General features: G+C 41.0%; 1 protein-coding gene across 1 annotated transcript in view; it reads right to left on the reverse strand.

Annotated features, from left to right (window-relative positions):
- Positions 1-19,859, reverse strand: part of LOC131031286 (uncharacterized) — a 226,410-nt gene that overhangs the window by 84,453 nt on the left and 122,098 nt on the right. The window contains exon 5 of the mRNA XM_057962398.2: positions 5,172-5,256. Coding sequence (XP_057818381.2) covers positions 5,172-5,256 — 85 coding nt within the window. The remainder of the gene's footprint in view (positions 1-5,171; positions 5,257-19,859) is intronic.

The following is a 19,859-nucleotide window of genomic DNA, read 5'->3' on the forward strand; positions in this document are numbered from 1 at the left end:
ATTTTACGCTTTGAAGACAATTGGAGTCGATATGATCAAGGATTAGCACAAGGAGCAAAAGTTCGCTCCTGTCCTTCAGACAAGGACCAGGACGATATTCATTGAAACAATCATTTCCTTCAAAAAACCATATCAAGGCGAAGTCATGCAAGGTCCGAAATGTCATTGGAAAGGTGATGAACAAGGAGTTAATATTAAAAATTGACAATTTTGAGCTAAAATACAAAGTTCGCTCCTGTCCCTCACCAAGGGACCAGGGCGAAAATCACTCAAATATCAAATTCGCCTTGCAAGGGACAAGTTAAGTATGCGTAGAATGAATGGATGAAGTTATTTCTTGCCTTGTGACATAAGTTGGCAATTAAAATGATCAAGGATCAAGGAGAAAAGCAAAGTTCGCTCCTGTCCCTCACCAAGGGACCAGGGCAAAAATGGTCCAAAAGGTATTCCTTCCAAAGATGGAATAGGTCACACTTAAAATACCAAGCGAGAACCCCATTTTGGACGTAGGGGATGAAGTTTCAAACGTGAAGAATGAAAGATGGAGGACCAAAATACATGAGCGCTCCTGTCCCTCTGCCAAGGACCAGAGCGATGAGGTTAATATTCATTATTCTTCCCATGTCTAGGCGCCAACATCATTTTCAAATTGCATTAAATGCTAAATTTCGATGAACCTTGATATTTTTAATTAAAATTGGCATTTAATGGGTGCGCACAAGGCATTTAATTGATTAATTTAGCCTTTTAAAAATCATTAATTACGAAGGCATTTAATTAATTTAATTAAATAAGAGGGAGAACACTTGGGTTTTATTTTTATATTTATACAAAAGTCGGCCTCCTTTTATTTTAATTTTTTGTTATTATTTGCCTTATTTTCAAGTCAGCCTAGAGGTAATTAAAGAGGTGAGCGCTTATATAAGGAGGGTACTTTGAAGCATTTCAAATCATCATTTAATCATTCATTTGCATGCGATTTTGGAAGACAAGGAAAAGTGCGAAATTTCCATCCAAGGAAGAGTGCGAATTTGGTTGGAAGTGGAGCGAATTCTCTATCAAAGCGTTGAAGTCCTCAAGGTGGTGAAATTAAGTAAGGAGGTGCATTTTATCCAAGGGAGAGTCTTGATCTACATTTTGCCTAGCGAATTCTCCTATTTTTGCATCATTTTTTAGAATTAATTCCCAAGTGGAGGTATGGCGTAATCACCTTGGCACCATTTTTGAAGATTTAAATTTTGCTTTGAAAATCCTAAATTAGGAAATGATAACTCAAGATTTATCATGAAGTTTCCTAATTAAAATCTTGAATCTTCCTTTTAAAGTTTAATTTTTTCAAAGATATATTACTAATTTTGAAATGTTGTGTAGGTACCAAGATGGCGACTCCCAAGCTCGAAAGATCCACAAGTCGGAAGACTCTCCTCAAGGAAAATCAAGCCAGATCAAGGACGATCAAGCAAGGACAAGGGCGACCTCCTCCAGCCTAGCATCGACAAGGACGACCTTCTTTGGACTAACGTCATCAAGGGCGACTTCTCCAATCCAGTATTCCAAGGCGAGGTACATCAATCATCCTGCACATCAAGGACACAAGAAGTTAGAACAAGGGTTCGTTGAAGAAGCAGATAGTTCCAGATGAATTAATTAAAGCTAGCTTCTCAACAACATCAAGTTGAATATTTACCAAGTTACAAGTGTCAGACGAGATGGCATCCTAGTCATCACTTCTCCACTCAGTGTGGTCCACCTCAACATGTCCAGATTCAATGTACCTAACCCATGGAAGGTGGCACAAACTCCGATGTACCTACCCCGGCTATCCATTGGTCGATTTTTCCAGAGAGGACATGTGTCCAAGCAATACAATTTTATCATTGGTCAAGCATTAAATGTTATGTAATGGTTGTAACAAACCCTAATTAGGGTTTTTATTATTGAATCCTAGCCATTGATCTCAAATTGATCTTAGCCATCGAATTGTATTGTGGGCACTATATAAGCCCTGGCATTTCATTTTGTAAAGGCAATTAGCAATAAATTAGAGATAGTATGTAAATAGTTGAAGCAGTTAGAAGATAGAAAGTAGTTAGAAGGTGATTAGAATAGCAATTAGAGTAGAGTAGAGAGAGAAGGCAAAGATTGTTGCCAAGAGGTTGTTGTAAAAGACTTGTAACTTCATTGAAGAAATGGTGAAATTTATGGGTCAATTCGACAATTTGCATGGTCTTTATACTTCTCATATTTGATTTCATGTTATTAGATGAATGGAAGAAATATGCTTGATTGATGATGAAATTCGCATATCCATACTACTAGCAGTTTGTTGATTGCAGCTTGCCTTGTGTAGTCAACTGGAATCGTTCAGCTTAAGCTTAACTTCAATTGTCGCTTCTTCATTGATATGCATCAACCTGATGGTGTCTATGCCTGCAGTGATGATTTGAACATCATAAAGCTTCCCTTCGAAGATCGCACTAGCCTTGTGGAGATGGTCCTGCGATGTCAAAACAAGACCTAGTTAGAGTTTCATCAAAGATCAATCATTGCTCCTACATTCTTAGTATTAGGATTAGATCCTCTCTTCGCCCTCATCTTTTTTCCTTTTTTTTTCAAGTCAAAGCCAGTAAGAGCCTATGTTCCAGCAATATTCAAAGCAGATCAGACGTTCAGGCATCAAATGTAAGTCCCCTTGTGATTCCAGCAAATCACATCATACCACAGAGAGCTTATCCACACGTAGAGACCCTACATACAAAAACCTTGGAGTCATCCTGATTGATCCTTTTTCGCGATATCTTCAGCAATCAGAGGCTTTACTCAAGAGAGGATAAGGTACCCTTGGGTATTTTATTCTGTGTTTGATAGTGTACAAAATACACATCAACACTACGTATGCTCTCACCCTCCCATTTTGGGCTCTCTGTGATCAAAAGGTGTAGGGTTCCTTTCAGTTGTTTGGATTACATTATTCTAGCCCTAACGGGTGATTGGTGTGACTGTGATCTTGTTGTAAAAATCAAAAAAAAAATTGTGGGGATATTGCATCAACTCCTCTGCATTGTTTATAAAATGCAACTTCATTGCTTTGTACAAGTCAAAAACTTGAATAGAATAACTGAAATCTGTGCATTGCATACTCAGTCTATGGCAGCTCTTTGAACAACCAGGTTGTTTGTGAGGAACTTCAAGTAATTTGATTGTCTAAATATTTCACACATTTATCTAAAATATTACATGGTATAAAAGAAAAAGAAATCTTGCAATTGTTACTCCTACAATTGCAATTTTTGCCCATAATTCCTCATAGTTTGACCTGCTAAAACCACAAAAGTATGTTGAGTAAGAGGAGAGAACTAAATGACGCTCAACATAAGAAATTGGTCCAAAGGGGTTTGGTGAGCCACCTGTACAACAAAATCTTTCACCACTAACGAAGAGATATTCTATTCCAAGCATCACTCTTTTTAGTCATTCACATGTTCAAAGTGTTTCTATCCTGAGAATGCACCTTACGCCCCAGGTAATTTTTGGCAACAAAATCAAAGTATTTACACTTCCTTGATCATAACCATTTCAGTAAACACCATATTCTTCCTCGAGCGTCTGTCATCACCCATTTTGGCCAGTCCATCTCCTTAAGAGCTAGATCATTGTCTCTGCCAAATTATTGTCAAACTGGACCTTTTGATTTCTCTTGCAAGTTGTCAAGAGATTTTCAACAGTGTTAAGTTGTTGCATTCTTAAAGATAAACTGCTCACCACAATGCTGATAGTAATAAACAAGTAAATCACAAATAAAAATTTGTTATGAAGCCTTTCAGTTTCAATTTTCTTTACTAAGTTTAGTAGAAATCATTTGATGTAAGAACCTATGCTAGCAGTTAAGATTTGACAATTATGGAGAGTGGCTTTTAGGAAGTGTAGGAGGCATTTGAAAGTCACTTCATCTCACACACGGGCAAACCATGATGATGGCATAAATTGAGGCTGAGTAGGCTTGACATGACATAGAACATAGATCCACCATTCCACTAAAGCATCTGGGACTAAACATCCTCTGATGTTGTCTTGCCTCGTGATTCACATCATGGCAACTGATTTAGGCCCATGGGAACACAAGACATTTTCTCGCATTTAATTTTGCAAGAAGAAACCCCTTTGTAGTTGTGATTAGCAGAAATTCTACATCTTTCAATCTCTGAAATCATTCGGTTCTTTAGTCCCATCCCTTCTCTCCTTGACTTTATCCATCATCTCCAAGTGGGTATAGAATTATGCCCTTTTGATGATCTGATACCAACGTTATAAATTGTTACTTTGAATCTTCTCAATGGATGATCGATCAGTCACTTAATTGTGCTAATGTAGGATATAGCAAACCTTACTTCAGTGAAACTTCAAAGCAACTGCATACTCCACAACTAGGTTCCTTATCCTCCAGTTGTTTGAGTCTAAGTTGCTTTCTTTTAGATATAATTAGCCAAGGAATAAAAACTCTTCTGCATTGCTATCTGAAGATTGTCTAATCTATCAATTGCTCCACACATTACTGGATTGAATTCTTAGAGTTTTGAGGTGATCACAAAAAGTTCTTCCACTCCAGCTTTCTTGTGATTATATTTCAATTCCCCATCTAAGCTAATTTTCCTCCATCCAACCATGGGGTTTTTCACTTTGCATCTCTATTAATTTTTCTAGCAATCCCCTTGAGGGGGAGGCATTTTTGTACTGTTTTTCATCTTCGATGAGTCAATAATGGCATATAAAGAATTAAATGAAGCAGTGATCCATTATTTTAAGCACTTTCTAATTTGAATAAAAAATATGTGATCATTTCTAGGATTTTCAATATTGTTGTTCCCTAACCACATAAATTCCCTATGGTTATAAAATATTGTTGTACATGCCTTTTTTTATGGCAGAAGAGTTGGGGGATCACTCTTTGCATGTTTTCAGGTCCTTTCACACTCAGACGATGATTGATATACAATGTAATTCAATAACAATAAAGGGATCTACCAATTTCGTCATGTGTTTTTTCATTTTATGTAGGTTGATAAGTTTCATGCATATAATAAATGGTACATGCATGCAAAAGAAATAAATAGATCATCCTATTTAATTTTCAGACCATTGAAAGTGAATTTGTTTTCATAATAGGTTGCTACCTCAAAACAACATTTACTGGAAAAAATCTGTGGATGAGAGAGTATGAATTCAGATAGGAACAAACTTGATGGCCAAATAGAACACCTGCAAGAAAGAAAGTGTACATAAGTGAGTTGACAGTCAAAATCATGTAAGAAAAATTTAAAATACAGATCAAATAATATCATTATGTAATATGAATTTCATCTTTTATGTAATAGGCATTACATCCCCATATAAGATGCAGCAAAGTAACCCTTCCAAAGATATTTCACCAAACAGATGCAAGTGTAATGGCAATTTTTTCAATTTGATGATGAAAATTCCAGAAAAGAAAAGATATCTAACTAAAAATTTGTTGTGGGATCTGATAACAAGTTTATCTTCAGATATTTTATTGATTATAAACACCTCATATAAACACAGAATGCATGTTAAAAAGCTTGAGTGTTTTTTTTTAAAGGAACCTCAACATATTATGAAGAAATCAAAGTGTACATATTTGACTATGATATTGCTTTTTGCTTTTACTATGAATGGAAATTCTTAATGATTGAAAAGTGAATAAAGAAGTTATTTTGTTATCAATGTTTTATGAAATCTGTTAATATGGTTAAGATGTGACTAATCGGTTTTTCATGTAACCAAGTGGATGCAGGATTCGTGACACTCTCAGGAGGGAGGGAGAGTATCATCAAGGAGAGGATCGCAAACTTTGGAAAAGAACAATTGCCATTGAACCTTGGGTCGGGGAAATAGGTTGTGTACCTAGAGGGTCACCACCTTGGTTGAGGAATGTCCATCACGTTCCTTTTGGCAGTTGTTGGTCAGTGTTTATCTTGTTGTTTTGAGTGTTGCTTGAGTGGTTATCGTATCTTTGTTATGAATATCAATTCCTTCTTAATTAAATTAGTGTGTGTGTGTGTGACGTTCCTTTTGGCAGTTGTTGTTTAGTGTTTATCTTGTTGTTTTGAGTGTTGCTTGAGTGGTTATCATATCTTTGTTATGAATCTCAATTCCTTCTTAATTGAATGTGTGTGTGTGTGTGTGTGTGTGCGTGTGTGTGTATACATGTTTACACATATATGCATATATATATGATATATAGATCACATACATACATACATACATACATATATATATATATGCATACACACACACAGATATATATATATGTGTGTGTGTGTGTGTGTGTGTGTGTGTGTGTGCGTGTGTGTGTTTATTAAAACTCCTTTTTGTTGATTGTTTAACTATTATTAATACATTTCTAGTCTATCTGTGTATCTATATATGTACATAGAGAGGATGTACATATATAAACATGTTGTTGCTTGTTAATAACTTATGAGAACGTAGTTATAAGCGAAAATCTTCTTACATTTCTGCCTAGTTTAACTTATACCAATTAATGATCGAGAACCTTATTACAGAATATTTTGAATGAGGCGTAACACTTTTAGAGATGTTAGCTTCACCTTCATTCGGCAAGATGACAAGGTGTTGGTTTTCTTGGAGCGGCTTTTTCCCACGATGCATTGATTCATATAGCACTTCTTTGGAGCAAGGAAGTTTTACGTTTGGAAAGAAGGGAGATAATTGTTGCGGAAGCACTCTGTCATAGCGATCCACTCTTATTTCGCAAAGGAGAGAAACGAATGCTCTTTTTTTTGCTGGCAGAGATACACTTTAAGCTACCCTTGGTGATCAGAGAAGATCGAGCCTATCATCTTCCTAGCAAGAGTTGTGAGCAGAAGTTCTTTCTCAGGCACAGGTCTTTCCATTAACTTGCTTACAGTTCTGTGTTGAAAAATACCAATGCTTATATCCATTGAGAAAGCACACTGTGAAAGCTTGTATGCTTTAATGCTCAGTCTTATTTGCATCTGAAATGGCTAAGCACGTGTCTTTGTTTTTATATAACAGTATATAACTGTTCACGATCATGCATTTCTCTTATTATGACTGTGAACGTATGCAATTTGGTTGCATTTTAAAGCAGTTGGAAGTAATCTCTGCTGTCTTGTTGATGAATTTAACTATGATGAGTCTTCTCTATTAGATATGAGTTGCACCTTCGAGATCTGCTTGTCCGCCATGTACCCATTCCATGGTATAGTGGAGCGAACAAGTAGAGTCTTGATACTTTTATTATTAGAACTTCAGAGGAAGATAATGCTTCAAGCTAACTTGTAATGTAGTCACAGATTTGTTCACTTAAATTTAAAGAAGTAAAATTGTTTTTGATTTGGATTCGTAGAAAATGGCATTTGATTATTTGTAACGAAAGTCTGTTATATGTTCAATGAATTAAGGAAAAGTTAGAAGGGCTATGATATTATTTCGTATGCATTTCAATCTAAGAATCCTTGACCAATTGAATAGTCTGATCCCCGACACTGTTTTTTTGTTGCCCTTAAGGTAATAATGGATGTTCTACTCTGTAGACAGCAATAAGAAGGTTGATAATCTCTATTGCCATGATGGTTGTCAATTGTAATGTGAATATTGAACCAGTAGGTTCCTTGGTCAATTAAACCATGTTGTTATATTAGAGAGTCAGAAGCACTCCATTTCATTATGCTGAGTAAGGGTGGTGAACATTGACAGCACATTATGGTGCTTATATTATGAATCCTTGACCAAGGTTGTGCTGCAGTTGGCATGGGACCATCAATTCACTTGAACCAGATACACCACTAGCCAGAGGGACATACTAGCTAGGGTATACCTATAGTATGTGATCGGCTAGTCTGTGTAGCTTCTAAACACTAGGCTTAGATGGCTTAATTGTAATTGTTCAATCCTTAGTCTATTACCCTCGTGAAGGGCCGGGCCCTTCCAATAGGAAGAGCACGGGAGACTTAAGTTTATCATTGGGCAGAAAAGCCCTTGATGATGCTCTCCCTCTCCCATGTTATGCCAAGATTTGCATATGTTATCAGCACGATGTTTGTTACTATGTAATCTCTAAACTCTACTCTTTCTTTCCAGTTGAAAAAGAACAATATTTCTTTTGATGGTTAGTTTCTTTTTCTGATGAAATTAGTTAGTTAGTTAATTAACTGTTTCATTTCAGCTGAAATTGAAAGTTAGTTGCAAAATCTTTCACTAAATGTTATAATAGTTTCTGTTTGCTTTGCTTAAGTAAAGTGTTTGTTACAAAAAAATAGAGAGAAGGATATAATTCTGAGATCCTCTTCAAGCTTGGGTGGCCACTAGTGAGGAGGTGAACCATAAGTATAACAAATGAGATTGTGGTTGTCAAGAACCCAATTGGCTAGACCATCCACTATTCTATTGTGCTCTCTAGGAATTTGGCAGAATTGAACTTCCTGGAGTTTATCCTGCAAGTTGTGAATCTTCTCCAACTCTCTTATTATTTGTCAATTTTTGCTATGGAATCCTTGAGAATAAGAGAGAAACTTGATGATTACATTTGAATCAAATTTAATTTGGAGGTTTGCCACCCAAGTTTGGGAGCCTCTTGTATCCCTTTATAAACAGCTTTAATTTCTGCTAAATTGTTAGTTCTACATCTCAATCTTTCAAAAAACAAAAAGGCTACAGATTTATTCGAATATCTACCAATGCCTCCCATACTAGCCTGACCTAGATTGCCCCTATAAGCACCACTTGTATTCAGCTTACCATACCCAAAGGGAGGAGCTATCCAAGGTCGATCCAACTTGTATTTGTTTTTAGGTCAAAAAGTGGACATTGTCAAAGTCCTAGGTTGCAATGAGAGTTGTTTACATAAAATCTCACAGTCCAATGTAAGAATATGAGGTAGAAAAATCTTATGCTTGATAGATTTAGCTATATTCATTTTGGTTCTCTCCCGAATATGTGATATCCCTACTGTCTGGTTGGAAAATTCTGCAATTTCTCTCCTTCCAGATGTCCCAGAGAATAAGGGTGATGGCAGACCATATCACAGGAATGAAATTCTGACCCTTAGGTAAATGGCTTTGCCATGTTTGAATAAGCTATTCAAAAGACTGGATGCTGACCCATCGAAGATTAAACACTGTAGATAAACACTTCCATAAGAAAACCACACATGGACACTGGCAAAATAGATGTATAATGGTTTCCTCATTGTCCAAGCATAAAACACAATGAAAGGGACCCTAAAAGCCACATTTCATGAACCTATCACCAACTAAGACTCTTCCCTTTAGCACCAACCACACAAAGAAACTCGCCTTGGGCCAAATAGTAGGCTTCCATATGGGTTTGAAGACATTCTTCAAAGGGTGACACATATTCTTGCTTAGGGTAGCATAGCCTGATGATACTGAATGCTCACTTGTAGGACTGTTTCCCCAAGCAAGGGAATTCCAGAGTGAGGAAGTTGAAAGAGGATGACCCAAGGGAATTGTTTCAATCTGAGATTGTTGTGCTTGCTCAACGTGGATTGCCCAATCTGAACAGGGAATCCAACATTGTCTAATCTCCCAGGGAAGAATAGTGGGCTAACAACAGCAAGAAACTTTGATCCATCCTATTGCCTGCAAAGCATCCATGGTAGTCTTCAATTTTGGGAACTTAGTATTGATAGGTGGATGTCCATACCAAGAATCAGTCCAAAGTTGGCACTTTAACATTATGACAATCCAAAACAAACTCTTTTCTATAAAAGCTTCACCCATTTTTAGAACAACAAGAATGGATGATCCTTTAGAGGGAAGAGACAACCTAATGATACTTGCCGAGGTGTTATTCTCTGCATACTTGGTTCGAATATTAGCTACCCCCATGATCCAGAAGGAGCCATAAGCATTCTCCAGTAAAGTTAAGCTGCCAAAGCCTTATGTGCTTGGTGGAGGATTTGAAACCTAAACCACCCTCCTGCTTGGGAGGACAAAGGGTCTCGCATTTAACAAGGTACCACCTTAGTTTTTCTTGCAAACCACTCCAAATGAATTGTTGGCAAACGAAATCCAATTGTTTTAAAGTCCACCCCGGAATATTCAGGATAGAAGAAACATATACAAGCAAGGCTTGAAGGGCCACCTAATCCAGTGTCATTTGTCCTCCTAATGAGAGCCATTTATTAGTCCACTTCTACAATTTCATCCTTGAGTTTTTAATAAGCCAATTTCCAATCTTTAAGTTGTTTGGCTCCAAAAGGAACCCACGGATATTGAAGTGGATGAGATCCTCTTTTAAAGTGGGAGATATGGAGAATTTGATCCTCCAGTTGACAAGAGCAGTGAAAGAAAATGATGCTTGATTTACCATGATTAAATAGCCGACCAGTAGCTCTAGCAAAAACCCTAAGAAGTTTCTGCAATTGAGCTTCCAAGCAAGTAGCACTTCCTAGTGATGTAGAATCATCCACAAACTGAAGATGGATGAGAGGGAAAGCTCCTTTGGCCAATCTAAAACCAGTGATCCCTTTTTCCTAGCAAGCTTTAGTTTTTCAGCATTAAATGAGGGCCCACAATGTTAACTTACTATATAAATAAAGTATCAAATCTGCTCAGTCTTCTGACAAACTGCAAATCTTTGGAATTCATAAGTGAGAAATAAACAGAAAGTTTTGGTAGCTGTCAACTAGATGGCTTTTAAAAAACTATATTGTAACTTGTAAACATGATGATCATTGATAATTTGATAGTAGTTGGAAGCCTGTGTAATAAAAGATTTTATTTTTGTTTTGCATTAATCTAATATCTGTGATTCTATTGCACTAATTTCATTCATACTTTGATTTCTGGATTGGATGTAACTTTAAAATGTTAAACAATGAAATTTGTAGATTTTCCAATCATTCTTGTGCAAGGGCCCAGAATATAAAAGGCAAAGAAAATCTTTGTATTCACATGCCCTAAGTCACTTTCAGTCGCATACCCTGAATTGCCACAACTGTCTCCAACTGCATCCCAAAAATTCTAAAGTCACAATAACTTTTTAACTTTGGGTGGAAAAAATGATGTTATACAGATTTAGCAAGTTTATCTAAAAAGAACAAAGTTACAATGAGTTTTTGACAAGTTTTGAAAAAAATACTACAAATTGTTAAAAAACCAATGCCAAGTTTTTTGGCGAGTTAATCCCCGCTCTAACTAGCTTGCAGTACTCTACAAGTTTCACATTTATGCTCTCGCCAACCAAAAGTTGAGACTGATCATCATATTCTTCACTAGGACCAAAGTTGAGACTGATCATCATATTATACAGATTTAGCAAGTTTATCTAAAAAGTTACAATGAGTTTTTGACAAGTTTTGAAAAAAAATACTACAAATTGTTAAAAAACCAACGGCAAGTCTTTTGGCGAGTTAATTCCCGCTCTAACTAACTCGCAGTACTCTAAAAGTTTCACATTTATGCTCTCGCCAACCAAAAGTTGAGACTGATCATATTCTTCACTAGGACCAAATCTAGCATCTTTCCTCCCTCCAAAATATAGAGACGAAGGAACACTTCATTTTGAAATGCCTCATTTGTTTTCCCTGAGGGGTGGGTGTGTTCAACAGTGCATAACAGTACAGAAATGTAGGAAATGTGACAATATACAGCAATGCAAGTAAACAGAAGAACTCATATGTATGTATTCATTAATGCCAAATGCCAGTACATTCAAAACATAGTTTTCTTCCACAATATCTACACACTGAAATAGGAAACCAAGTACATATATATAGGTGTCGGTACACGTTGTCCGATGCCAACTGCCGACAACCATCATGTAACCACCGACCCTTAACACACGTAACATTCTAATTACAATATGACATAATTACCCGACAACATCATCCCCCCAAAAAAAGGAGGTCGTCTCCTGACGACATACAAACAAAATGGGAAATGACACTAAGAGCAAACATGAAAATCAAAGTTGAGGGGGTACAGAGGGCGTCCCTGATGAAGAAGGGGTCGGTGGTGCTGCTGCTGCCAACTGCTCCCTCAGCTGGTGAACCTATTGTGTCCTATGCTAGAGATCTCGCTCAGCTACCAACTGCCTCTCCCTGGATTGTTTCACCATAAAAACTGCTTCCATAAGCTCCTTTTGCTTCCCATCCAACGCCTCTAAGGTAGATGTGAGACAGGTCTCAAGGGCTGCCCGTTCTGCTACCTCGTGTGCACACCCCGTCATCTCTAGGGCCAATTCTGCCTTGGCACGAGCCAACTCCTCCTCTAGGTTGGTCGCTCGGGCTCTCTGTTGTGCCAGCTCCATCTCCATCATATGCAAGCAAGTGGCTAGCTCTTCCCGAGCTGTGATGGCCGCCACCCGCTCTGTCTCTGTTGTCGAGGCACCATATTGGGTACGTCTGAGCTGGTAGTATCCGTCCCAGAAGGATTTCTCTACCCGTTGTAGTAGCAAGTGTACTCCACCAATCTCAGTCGTCTCCTCACTCCTCTAATCTGCCAACATCTCGGGAGTATCCACAGCAGGCCAACCCCTGGCCTCAAAACATCTCCCAAACTCCTCAGCACACCCTCTGGTGGCAAAGGCGAGGAGTCCCTCAATGACAGACTGCCCGACGGTCTGCTCCTGAATAAAGACTGTCAATCTTCGTGCGCTGGCCTCAACCTTTGCGCACTGGCTCCCATCTCTGCTAAAAATATCTCTATGCCCTCCAGCTGGCTCTCAGTAGTGGCCTACCCCTATTGCTGCATCTCTGCCATCTCTTCCTCAAACCCAACAGTGTCCTGCAGGAAGTCCATCGCGAACTCCTGTTAACCTACCTCCTGATGAGAACTACCCTCATCGAGGTCCACAATCTCAGGAAAAGGACGTGGCTGGGGTGAGGCAAGCGGGGGTCCCAGTGGTGTCATGGGAGGCATCTCATAGCGATCCAGCCACGCATCCATGGTGGCATCATCATCTCCGGTCACCATACCCTCTACTGCCAAGACCCCTGTATGTACTTGGTTCCTTTCGTACGGTAGACCCAATGCAAGGAGGTTCGTTGGGAACCAATGACACTGTTGGAACGTCCTCTGCCGGAACTGTTGTGGCAACCCTAGAGGGTGTAGGCAATGAAGGTCAGGCTCTCAACTGCCCAAATCCTAGGATGGGTATGGCTGGTATGGCTCCTACTGTCACCCCCGAAGTCTGGAGAGGTGTCAGACCTCCATCCTAAGTCAATACTATCGGTGCATATACCAGTCAGCCTACTCCCGCAGGTCGCACTCCACCCGCCGGTAATCCACGGATTCCTCTCGTCATGTGCCCAAAAGACACTGCATGGCCACTACTCTCCTCTATACTCGGGGCTTTCTCTACTTCCTTCCTATTGGCAAGGCAGAATGTGTCATGACTCTGGCTGCTCCTAGAAGAAGTGTCCTCGGAATCATCCCCTTCCTCTGCACTACTATTGGCCTCTTCTTTGACATCCTCGTCAATGGTCTCCATCTCTTGTTCTGTGTCTACCTGTGGTGGTCTCTGTTGCTTCCTGCTAGAATGGGCTTCCTCGCTACCTGCCATGGTATCCAGGTAGGTCCAATAGAAAATGAATGACTGTGAAGGGTTCCCCGCTACTTGCCATGGTATCCAGGTGGGTCCAATAGAAATTGAATGGTTGTGAAGGGTTCCTCATCTCTCGAGGTTTCCAGACATGCTTCTCCGGCGACACCTGTGTGCGTACAACGTCGAGGAACAACCTTATGGCGTGAAACGGAATGTAAAAATCCTTATGTCACAGGATCAAGAATTCATGGATTCTGTCAGACAAAACTATTGCCCAGTTGTACACCATCCCATTCCTCAGGCCATTCATAAGTGCAATCATGGGTGCCATCGTGTCTGATGCCCTGCTGGCTCCTGTAAGTATGCTTTTCATAACATCCAGCAAACACTGCCAATCACCTGGAACGATGTAGGACTTTTTCAACCCTCTTCCCTTGGGTGCCTTGATGGCAACCCATTCCTAGTTTGAGAGATCACTTCAACAAATTAACCACAGCAATTGCTCTTTCCTTTCTGGCGACATCTTCGTGGCATTCTTGTCTATTTTCTTTCCCTCGTCTGGAATGCCAAATACCCTAGCAAAATCGTCGGGTGCAAAGGAGAGTCACAGTGCTCTGCTGGTAAGAGAAAGTGGATGCCCTCGTCGTGCTATCATATGTGGCCACCATCATTCGCAGACATGATTCGAAATCCCTAATGGCGAAGATGGGCATTTGAATTGCCCAATGCACCCGTGCTTTCCTAAGAGATTCTTTAATTACATGATTATCTGGGGTTTCCAGCCACCAGGTCCTGCATACGTTTCCACTCAATCCTTCAAATGTAATAGTGTCAGGTGTGATTTGCTCCGACATTGTCTTCTTCTTGGCCTTTCCTATATTTGTTGGCCCTGCTACTTTTACTCCAGACTGCAACACTCGCTTCCCATTGTCCTTGGTTGTCATGCTTCCTTCTACCATTTTTCTTGACTTAGACAGTTGGTCCAACTGCTGCAACCGTTTTCTCCAGTCCAGCTTTCCTCTTGAGTTCCTCAAATGCTTCCCCCTGTGTTGGTCCCCATATGTACGGTTTGCCCTTTCTTGTGAGTTTGTCTAGTGGGAATGACAGTTGAGCAAAGTTCTTGATGAACTTCCGATAGTATCCTATATGTCCCAAGAAGGACTTTACTCCCGTTACATCAATGGGCGACTCCATATCCACAATTACTCGTACCTTATCCGGGTCAATTTTCAATCCAACTTTACAAACTATATGGCCCAGCAACTTTCCTTGCGATACCATAAATTTGCATTTCCTCGGATTCAAGGCCAGCCTTGCCCTCCAGCATCTCTCCATGCACTCTCTCAATGCCACCAAGTGAGTGTCTTCGCTACTAAAAATTGACCAGTCATCCAAAAAGGCCTTAAAATTTCCCACAGACATCTTATCGAAGATGTGGAGGACTATCCTTTGAAATGTCGTCGGAGCATTGCACAAACCGAACGGCATTTGGTTGTACACATAGACTCCGTCCTCCACCACAAAGGTGGTCTTCAACTTGTCCTCCTCAGCTATCGAAATCTAATTGTATCTGGAAAAGCCGTCCAAAAATGAGTACATTTCATGGCCAGCCACCTCCTCCAGGATGTTGTCTGTGAAAGGTATAGGGAACGGTTCCTTGATGGTGATTGCATTGAGGCACCGAAAATCCATGCAGATGCAAATCTGGTTGGCCTCCTTCAGCGAGATCACAATTGGCGAGACCCACTCACTTATCTCCACCCGAAATATGATGTAGGCCTCCAACATCCATTCAATCTCTTCGTTCACCTTGGCTGCATAGTTCTTATTCATTCGATGCGGCCTCTTCTGTACCGTCGGGACTCCCAGGACCAATGGTATCCAATGGGCGCACAATTCGGGCGAAACCCCTTTCAAATCCTTGTAGGACCAAGCGAACACGTCCTTGTATTCCATGAAAATTTTGAATGTTGCAGCCTTCAGCATCAGGCTCCAGTCGTCTCCTACCCAAATATTTCGAGGGGTGGCAGTGTCTCCTAAGTTCGTTTCCTTCACGGTGGGGTCTTCGTACCGCATTGGTCTGTCCTTTGAAAACTCGTACACCGGAACATCATTCATTTTGGCGTCTCCCTCCTTATACTCCCTGTATTCTGGTGGGAACTCATCTTTCTCGCCTGGCTCTTCTTCAATTTGCAGCATGTGACACGCAGGGTGGAATACTTCATAATCTTCCATTTGCCAATGGAAGAGTCCATTCAATGAGCAGATGTCATCTTCCGAGCAGCCATCGAGTTCAAGTACTCCTTCATTATTTGGTTCCATCTCGTCTTTGCCTTCGTAGGAATCTCACTCCGATCTGTTTGAGTCTTCTGAATCAGAGTCGGATGATGCAAGCTCCTCGCCGACAACCTGGGTCCTCAAATCAATGATGTACTTTCGCCCCGCTTTCTCCATGGAAAGGGTGTTCTTCCAATTGTTGTTCACTTTTGCTATGACCAGCCACCCTCTCCCTAAGATGGCGTCATAGCCCTTCTTTTTAAGTGGGATTAACACAAAATCCAGTAGGAAGGGTTGTGTGCCAATGGTCACAGGCTGGGCCATCAGAGTGCCGAGTGGCTTGATACCGTGTTGGTCTGCTCCCACCAAATTGAATGTGGGTGGCCATAGTGTTGGCTTCCCGTGCTTCTTCCATGTATCCTCCGGCAGCACATTTACCCCAAAACCTCTATCCATAATGGTGTCCTTGAGGATAGCCCCGAGGATTCCCATTTCCACTACCGCAGGATGCCAACAACTATTTAAGGCCAACAACATTGGATCAGCCGAGGGGTTGACCGGGACTTCCGTCTAGGTCACACCTGAAGGTGCATGTGCGGTGCTTTGTACAGTACTGAAAATGGCAATCCTCAGCTGTGGCATTGTGTCCAGACGGTCCTTCACCCTTATCGGCAGCTCCATCTGCAAGACTTGCCCAATTATGTTCTTTTCGGCTTCAATACGGGATGATGTTACTCACCACCTCTGCTTTTTTGCGTCGTTCTGCCGTCATCTCCCGCTCAATGTCGGCCTTTGCCTCTCGTAATCTCTCCTTCTCCGTACAGGGGTCAGGATAAGTGGCCTTCTTGGTCTAAGCACGAGTGATTGCCAGTACTTCTTTATCACCAGTTTTCTCAATATTGAGAAGATTAACCCCTAGCTTGGGGCAATTTGTGTCGTCGTGGTCTCAAGGACCACACCATCTGCACAAGTTCTGCAGTGTTTCCTCTTTCTGGCAATCCCGCACAAAGTGTCCCCACTGGTTGCAGGCCCGACACTGAATCATCGGCCATCCTTTGTCATCATACTGCATTCGACTCCAGTTATTGTTATTATTATTGTTGCCTCTTCCTCCCCTTCGGTTACCTCTATAACAACCAAATGATGTCGTGGTGTTGGCTTGAGGCTGGGATGTGCCTGCTATAGTGGAGGGTGACGGCTGCTCCTGGGTGAAGAGCACCTGATTCCCCCGTGTCTTCATGTTGTAGGGACATTCTTTGTTGGAGTGTACCAACACTTGGCAAATGTTGCAGAAGGCCTTTTTAGGACAGGAGCCTTTTGTATGACCTTCCTCCTTACACTCTGTGCACCATACTTCCTCGTTTTTGTTGGTGCCTCCCTTCATACTTTTAAATTCCTTCATCATGAGATGCATATCCTTCTGGAGGGCTTGCACCTTCTTGCTCGAACCCTCATCGATGCTACTTTCCTCGAAGGAGTCCTCCTCCCCAAAGGATTTGTCTTTCTTCTTCCTGGATGTCTTTCCTTCACTTTCCAGGTCCATTGCCCGAATATAGGCATCTTCGTAGGAGGTGGTGGTACAATTTTCATTTTCCTTCTGAGTGACGACTTCAAACCCTCCACAAACCACCTTTTCTTCAATCCATCACCAAGTTCGTTGTCCATTTTTCCCAGCAATTTCGAGCATCGACTATATACTCAGATGGTCTCACTTTTCCCTTGCTTGGTACTCAGGATTTCAAACCACAATTTCATTGTCGTCTCAAAGAAGTCGAAACTCCATTTCGAAGGCTTTGTGTAATTCATCCCAACTTGTCAGCTTCGTTTTATCAGCATCCGAGTACCAATTGATGGCTACCCCTCGTAGGGTGGCGGGGAATTGCACCACCCATTCCACCCTGTCGGTCACGCCATTGGTCGACCAGATTGTTTCACATGTACAGCAATGCCATATCGGGTCTTCTTTCCCGTCTCCATTGAACTTAGGCAATTTTTGCTGATTCGCCATCACGTTCCTTGGCGGCGGCCCAGTCTGCCCTCCGAAACTCGAACTTGAACCTCCAAAACTCCCCCTCCAGACACTAGCCCTCCAAAAGGTACTCCGCCGAGATTTGGTACCTTGGGTCCCACCAAGTTGCTCTGACTACCAGGATGTCATGAGTTTGAACCGAACAAATTGCTTCTACTACCATGACCTTGTGTCCTCCCGACACCTTCGATCACATTGGTATCCTCCGCCTCTCTGTTCTCGGTCTTTGTCTCCTCTTCCCTCCTAGTCTCAACACCTCTGTATGGCATGTACGGCTCTACCATACTCCCGTTACCAATCTCTTCCAATGTCAGGGAAAGGTTCCCCAACTGCTTTCTGGTGGTTTCTATTAGTACGGAACCTTGGCCCTCAGCACCCGAGCCATCATTGCCAGTTGTGCTTTCTTCAACAAGATTCTTCAGTCGTCATCGACGTTCTGCTTGTTGTTCTAACCTCAATGTCCTCGCGGCTGCCTTGTGCGCGTCTTCTTCCTGTCCCTTCGGTACATGGTTTTTATCCTTATTTAGCGTCACGGGCATCAATTCCTTCTTTCTGTGGGGTTGAAGGTTCGTCAACGGCTTTCGTCACGTTCCTCCTCTTGTCGACTCCTTTCTTCAAATTGCCGCAAAATTTGTTGTCGACAGATCTCATGGTAGGTTTCTTCTTAGCAAGTTTGGAGAGCAAGGAACGCCTATGCCAACCGATTTATGGCCGGACTTACGCCAAGGGCACTCCACACTGCGCTCTAAGAGACCTCCTCGGTCGTGGCCCCCCTCCGTACATAAGTTTCGATGGATGCCTATAGGATGCAGGTGAAATCCCTTGTTAGTGCTCCCTCTCCTTCGAACAACTTCGTCGGCTCTTCCTCGGTATTGCTACTGGTCCCCTCGCTCACTAGTTGCCCCATTATCGTAGTGCCATGTAGTATGTTCCCGTCATTCCAAGTTTAATTTGGCAATGGCGCCAGATGTTTTCCCCCGAGGGGTGGGTGTGTTCAACAGTGCATAACAACACAGAAATGTAGGAAATGTGACAATATATAGCAATGCAAGTAAACAGAAGAATTCATATGTATGTATTCATTAATGTCAAATGCCAGTACATTCAAAACATAGTTTTCTTCCACAATATCTACACACTGAAATAGGAACCAAGTACATATATATAGGTGTCGGTACAGGTTGTCTGGTGCCAACTGCCGACAACCGTCATGTAACCACCAACCCTTAACACGTAACATTCTAATTACAATATGACATAATTACCCGACAACATCATTTACTACGAGATTCAGGAGACATACGATTGCCTCCATAGGGACTCAAGCAACACTTTATCTACTTTCTATGGATTAAAAAACTAGTAAACTCAAGCACATTATCTTTGGGAGGCAATCCCCATCAACATAGATCCTTATAGAGCCCACATGTTGATCACTTTCTTTTAATCTATTTAAGATATTAATAGCACCCAACACCCCTTGGATACCACTACTTCACACATCTAGACGAATGTAATGTCCCCTTGTTGAAATAGAATTTATTAATAAATAATAATTTTAAAAATAAAATTTAATATAATTAAAATTTAGTTAAGTTAAATGAATAATCAAAAGACATGAAATGAAAAATTGTGACTCCCTCAAACATGAGATATAAAAGGGAGAGAAGTTAACTCCAATTGGGGAGAAAAGGGGATGAAGGAAGAAAAAAGGGAGAAAAGGAATTAAGGAAGCATTTATGGGAAGAAGATAAGGAAGTGACTCTTCCGAAGGGGAAGCAACGATGAAGGGTTGTGACCCTTTCGAAGGGTGATAATTGTGAAAGGTTGTGACCATTATGAAGAGGTGTGACTCTCCCTCATCTGGAGGATATAAAGGGGAGAAGTTTCAATTTGAGGAGATAAAAAAGGGAGATCAATTTAAGGAATAATATATTGTTCTCAAGGGCAAAAATGAAAAGTGGTGACTCAATTCTTATGA

This window comes from Cryptomeria japonica, chromosome 1 (genome assembly GCF_030272615.1).
Source record: "Cryptomeria japonica chromosome 1, Sugi_1.0, whole genome shotgun sequence".
Taxonomy (NCBI): Eukaryota; Viridiplantae; Streptophyta; class Pinopsida; order Cupressales; family Cupressaceae; genus Cryptomeria; species Cryptomeria japonica.